This window comes from Aulonocara sp. 'chitande type north' Nkhata Bay, linkage group LG23 (genome assembly GCF_057382095.1).
Source record: "Aulonocara sp. 'chitande type north' Nkhata Bay isolate Kocher_YH1m ecotype deep benthic linkage group LG23, A_spYH_male_GT1.1, whole genome shotgun sequence".
NCBI lineage: Eukaryota > Metazoa > Chordata > Actinopteri > Cichliformes > Cichlidae > Aulonocara > Aulonocara sp. 'chitande type north' Nkhata Bay.
Window position 1 is genome coordinate 16,745,565 of NC_141365.1, and position 6,156 is coordinate 16,751,720.

The following is a 6,156-nucleotide window of genomic DNA, read 5'->3' on the forward strand; positions in this document are numbered from 1 at the left end:
TGCCAGGAATACTTGTCTTTGAAGTGCCCCCACAAATGCTCTTTGAGGTTGAGGTCAGGTAGCAGTCCACACTCCCTGGTCTACTTTGGTGTTCAAGTAGGCCCTCAAAGCTTTGAGGTGTGTTTGGATTCATTGTCCTGCTGCAGTATGTATCATTCTCCAGAAAAATGCAGGGTGGAGCATCTCTCTGAAGAATGGAGTGTGGCTTGTTTTTGGTCAGGGTTTTGATTAAGTTCAGGTACTCGGCTCCAGGGTAGACACACCTGGTCTGCTGGAAATGTGAGGCATAGCCAGGTTTACTTGCTTTCTTGCCTAATGGTTTAAGGCATAACCAGTGAGGGAACAATAGCTAAAAGTTGCTTCACCTAAACAATCTGAAAGCCACCAATCTGCTTCACTTTCAAAGCTGTCATACAACTAGTGCAATCTTAAGTGGATCTTCTTAATTATGCGTCTAATTGACAGCAATTCCATTACTGAATTTGTTTATCTATTAAATTCTTTAATTCCCTTGACCCAGTTTTATATGAGCAAAGTAGTACACCTATAGAAGTTTTCTTTTGGATCAGTATATCTGCTATAATATTTGAAATTCCAAACAGGTTACTCATGCTAGCTGTAGCATGTTTGTGCAGCATTCCTTTTCATTTAGGCATAAAATGTGCTAAGCAGGATTGCAATATTTAGAAGGATAAGCTGCTTAGTTGGGAAAGAGTTTTTTGGACTCTAAAGTGTACTTATTATGGCAGTTTGTATGGGGAATAATATGCAACAGGGGGTCACAGTTTTTTAGGGCATAGTGCCCTTTGCTATACTAACATTAAACATGCAAGCTGCAAGTAAACCTACACAGCCATACCAGGATAGGTATGGATGCCCTAAATACCTTAGATGTTTTTTAGTCTGTGACTTGTGTTGCAAGATGAAAGGTCTCTACACTTCCATCTCAAAAATCGAATGTTTAGTTCAGTGTAAACAGTCACTGTTACCCAGCACTTTTATGTTTCTGGTCTCAGGGCTTGATAGTAACAGCCAGCGTCACACAGTGTCCGTGCAGACGTTAGTGGGTAGTTACTAACCCTGCTGTGACGCAGCTCTAACCTTTTTCAGAGTCCACTCCTGCCTGGCCAGCACAGCTGTGTTGACGAGAGATGCATGACATGAAGTGGTAACTTCCTTTGTACAATGAGTACACAGGTCCAGAATGTTGTACACGAGCCTGACAGTAAATATGTGCAATCGTGCTTTTGGTTTTAATGTCAGCATGCAGGTTTTCAGGAAAGCTACCTTGACAACTGCCTTGCAAAAGCCTTGCACTCCAGCAATAACAGCTACACTTTCTCTATCCTAGGTTATTATCCCATGTCTGTAGCTTCTATTTTTAGCACCTCCACCCCATATTTAATCATTTATACTTTGGAGGGTAACAGGCGATACTGCTTCCTGTGGAGGAAGCGGAAAGGAGTGGGTGGGTGAGGGGGGGGGGGTTAGAGAGATGTATGGTCTTGTCTTTTTTTCTGTAGGCAGTTCTGCAGTTGCCCATGTTTCATCTCCCTTCCGTTTCAGCGTGTTCCCCTCCTCCGTAATATCCTGCATCAGAGCACAGAGCTAACATTTACTGCACCACATGCCAAAGGTTATTTTTGTCAGTCCCACAGAGCTGCTCTCTGCTGTGTTTTCTTAATGTGTTCCAGGAACAAAAGCTGCAAATTATCAGCTGAACAATTGCTATGCACAGTTTAAGTTCTCAATAAAATTGCTCAACAGTGCATTTACTGTGTTTTACTCTAACTTTGAATACAAGACATTGTGTTACTCTTGCGTTAGAGACTGTTTCTGGTTTTTAAAGGAAATTGCTTTTAGTGGAGAAAACAGAAAGGAAACACAAGGTTTTGTTCAAAGACTGCTTCCCCTTTGAATTCTGCCTGACAGTTGGCTAAAGTTAAATGTAAAAAATGGCCAGCGTGTCGCCTCCCCTACGAGCAATGACGTAATGAGTCGGTAAAAGCAAACCAATGTATCCTGGAAGTGGGAATTGTGAAACTGGGTTGGGTCACAGCTTTTACGCATATTGAATGAATTCAGGATTTGGTCAACTGCCACTTCTGAGAAGTTGCACAGTTATAGAGTTTGTTTCAGCTTCCACATTTTAGTAACTTGATTTCTTATATCTAAGGACATCATGCATAAAACCTCTAATGCGTAAACATGCAGCTTTGTATTTTTTCTTATAGCCCTTTTTTGTTAGTGAGTGCTTGCCAATAACTGAAATATTTCATGTATTACATAGATTGTTGCAACATTTTTATGCAGACATACACAGTGATATAGACTGTATCTCAAAGATGGTTAAAGCCATTGGTCCTTGATGTTTTGTCTAGAACCACCTCGTGTAGTGTCAATAAGTGATCTGTCATTTGATTGGATTTTTACTTTCCTGGGAGAATCTTATGGCAGGTGGAGGAAAATCAAGCCAATTGATGTCAGGTATGACAAATCATGCCACAATGATTTGTCGTTGGGTCATGAAATAAAATTGCACTTCCCACTTAGTACATCAGCATTAATTTTTTGGCAGAAGAGACTTTTTTGTGTTCTTTTGTTTTAGTCCGAGCCAGATTCCTTCTTGCTCCGTTTCAACTTTTATAGCTCTATTTCACATCTTTCCTCTTATTGGTATCATTTTAAAACAATATTTTTTTCAACATTTAATTTTGTAACTTAATATTGCATTTAAATGCTGTAACCTTAGCAGAAAGGTAATGTGCAGCTGGGACATGGGAGGTATCGAATACAGCTTTTAAGCCAAATAACTGCAATTTGACTTGATGCTAAGCTCATTCGTCTCTATATACTAATAGCATCAAGTCTATGTTCATCAACTTAGATTCTGTTTTGTTGCTGTTATAGCCTCGCATGTATTTTTAGCAGCAGCTTGGCCTTTGTGTCACTTCTTTAATCTCCCGCAGGAACATCTTGTTGCCAGTCAGCATATCAACAAATTAATTAGACTGTGGTTTATTTGGTTTCCTTTATCTAAATACCAGATGCATCTCTACACTAATTAACGTGCATTCAGTAAGGATCATATTTTGTCTTACACAGGTTTAAGCACAGCTGTCTAAAAACTGCAATGTCATCAAAAATGCAGAGCTCCAGTAGCATAGTTCAGGCCAGACGGACGGTGCAGCAGCTGAGGATAGAAGCCAGCATCGAGAGGATAAAGGTATGTCTGCAGTCACATTCACACCACTATGACTGTTCCACTTTCTTTTTTTTTTTTTTTTTTTTTTTTTAGGAGATTGGTGTATTTACTGATTTCTTTGCAGGTGTCCAAGGCTTCATCGGAGCTGATGCGCTACTGTGGAGAGCACGCCAAGAATGACCCGCTGCTAATGGGTATCCCTGCTTCAGAAAACCCTTTCAAGGACAAGAAGCCTTGCACAGTTTTGTAGGGAAACACCTGAACTCTTGCTTTTGATGCTAAATCCTATGTGTAAAAGCTCTGCTCACAACTTGCCTTAAGGCCAGTATACCCCTTAACTTTTTCACATGCCTGCTTGAGTTTGATAAGGAATGTAGTCCTCTCTGCCTTTTAGTCAAATAGCTGTGACACCAAAGAACGGGCAGAAGGCTGAAGCCGTTGCCTCTGATCAAAGCTGCGGCTCTAACAAAGATGATTAAAAGTGGTGGCTTTTGTTTGTCTGCACTGTAATCTGACAGGATCTGGAAGGCCACAGACCTCAGCCTGAAAGGAGCTGAGAGTTGGGAGAGTTGATGACTGTAATTATGACAGCACGTATAAACAAGCCCCCTTCAAGTCATTGGTCTAATCAGATTTAGGCTTTGGGTTTTCACTTCTTGCTTTCATCAGGAAACGGTTTGTATTCTGTTCAGAATGAGACAATTAACAAGATAATGATATCCTGTCAGATGAGTTAACTGTCCAAACTCTAATGGACCTGCATTTCCGGGATAAACAGAAAGGGAGGTCCATAACCACTGATGTACTTTTTATTGTCACGCATTTTGACTCAGAAGAAATGGTCTAAAATCATCAAAGGAGACCCATTATGATAATTTCCAGCTCCGCATTTTATCCTTAGACTCTACTACAGTAGTTTTATATGATTTTACAATTTAAAATATTCCTTAGTTTTTGTGCATTCTACTTTACTTCCTATTCCCCTCCTCTTATGTCACGTTTAATCTGATTGGCTGCCTCTCACAAGTAGGTGGGGCTTCTGCACCATACCTTATTGCCCAAGAGGGAGGGGGACTGCCTGAAGCTGTGCTTAGAGCAGTCTGAAGGCTGAGCTTTTAGATCATAGGGATTACTCGATCATACGTGTCTCTTATATCTAACCTTATATAACCTTTCCAGAGATGCAAAGAGTTTGTTCAAATATAATTCAGATTTTGATTTTTTTAGACATTTCAAAAAATGATGTGGTGCACTTGTACAGTGCAGTGCCAATATTTCAGGATGAATTGATGCTTAATTTTGCTGTAAGCTTGCTGTTTTTGCAACTTTGGTTGTATTCAGCGGAGAGCGATAAAAGAACACGAACATGATATCTGTAAGTCTTACGATGCAAGTACTTGGAGGATGACACTCTTAAATGGAGTAAACCTTAACCTTGCCATGAAGCCGTTACTGTAGAAGAAAAATATTTACAGTAATCAGACTCATCAGATCTAGTTTCGCTGCTTCTGTCTGCAGACCTGAGGCTTCTTGTTTGTACACTTCAGGCACTGTGAAACTAATGAACACCAAATGACTGTTATGAGTTTGAAACATTTCATGTTTACAGCTCAAACTTCCTTTGATTATATCATGTTGACATAGCTGCAACTTTATGTCATTTGTGAGCTATACTCTTGCTAAAACATGAGCAACTACTTTTGTAATTTTACCAGCCAGGGCCTTAATAATGAAGTTAATCCTACTTTAACCTCTTGACTACCTTTAAGTCACATAAGTGCTGTTGTCTAAAACTGTGAATTATAAGATTCTTTAGGTGAATTAAGAGATATATGGGGTATATCTTACTAAAGGCTTGTAACACTGTGCCCATGTACCAGAGTATGTGCTTGCTTGTAAATGTTCTTTTCAGGTTTCAGTCAAACCTTAACATTTGACTTTCTATTTTGTTTCATGATTTCAATGTTTGGGATTAAAAAGTGTTACGTGTTGCTGTGTTAACGATACATCTGGTTGATTTTGATCAGTCTGTATGGATTTATGTTTTTGTTGATAAGTCTGTGGTTTCTCACACGTGGTGTCAATAACAGCTTACTGTCATATTCAAACCTTTGCCTGTTGTTGCATATATTCAATGCAAATAAATATGGAAAACAAGTTAAATTATTCAACTAAATTTACATAAGCCTGTTTTAGACATTTTCATTGCATGAATCATCATTTATATAATCAAATGGAGGGTCTACAGTGTTCATTTTTCGGCTCCATATGTTTGATATTGGACTTTACAATAGTAGGTTTTCGTCATTTAAAGTTCATGATGATCCTTATTTGTCTTAGACTGAGCATTGGTGCAGATCTTAAGTGAATCCAACATCTAAAACAAACTGAACTACCTTTTAAGCAAGCTATCTGCTGATTGGCTGCCCCTTGTAAACAGCAGGGTTTGAACAGCTGTGGTTGTAGCTGTAGCTGTGTTCCTGACATTAAGAAATTCATAGTAGGGATATCCACTCTCACTGACATTATGTAGAGCCGAGAGCAGAAAAATGTCCTGATATCGAGCATCTAAAGCAATTTGGAGCTTGAGCTTTTGGCTATGAGGGGTTGCTGACCTCATTAATTGAGAGTTTGAGCATGTTTTATATGCACGCCCACCACTGTAATTATATAGAAAATGTCTTATTGTAACAACATGAATATTACTCCTTTGTCTGAATCACAAGTCACAATGTTTAGACAAGTGGATGAGTGAATCAGGTCAAAGACCCAAACATTTTTGATTGTTCTAATTTCTCAGCAAAGTTGTTTACATGCCCGTAAGCCATGAGTACCATGTTATGCAATAATCCCTACTTCTGTGAGCACCCTTTTATCTCCTGTCTCAGTCTTCTCAGGTGCGATGTTACATCCACAATCAGGTCAGGCCATATTTGTTGGCCCACATTCAT

The 6,156-nt window shown here is 39.3% G+C and overlaps 1 protein-coding gene across 2 annotated transcripts in view; it reads left to right on the top strand.

Annotated features, from left to right (window-relative positions):
- gng12b (guanine nucleotide binding protein (G protein), gamma 12b) overlaps positions 1-5,313 on the top strand; it is a 28,417-nt gene extending 23,104 nt beyond the window's left edge. For both annotated transcript variants that reach the window (XM_086283195.1, XM_086283196.1), the window contains 2 exons: positions 3,106-3,226; positions 3,330-5,313. In XM_086283195.1, the coding sequence (XP_086139321.1) occupies positions 3,134-3,226; positions 3,330-3,455 (219 nt within the window). In that variant the 5' untranslated portion in view covers positions 3,106-3,133 and the 3' untranslated portion in view covers positions 3,456-5,313. The remainder of the gene's footprint in view (positions 1-3,105; positions 3,227-3,329) is intronic.
- Positions 5,314-6,156: the final 843 nt, after the last annotated feature.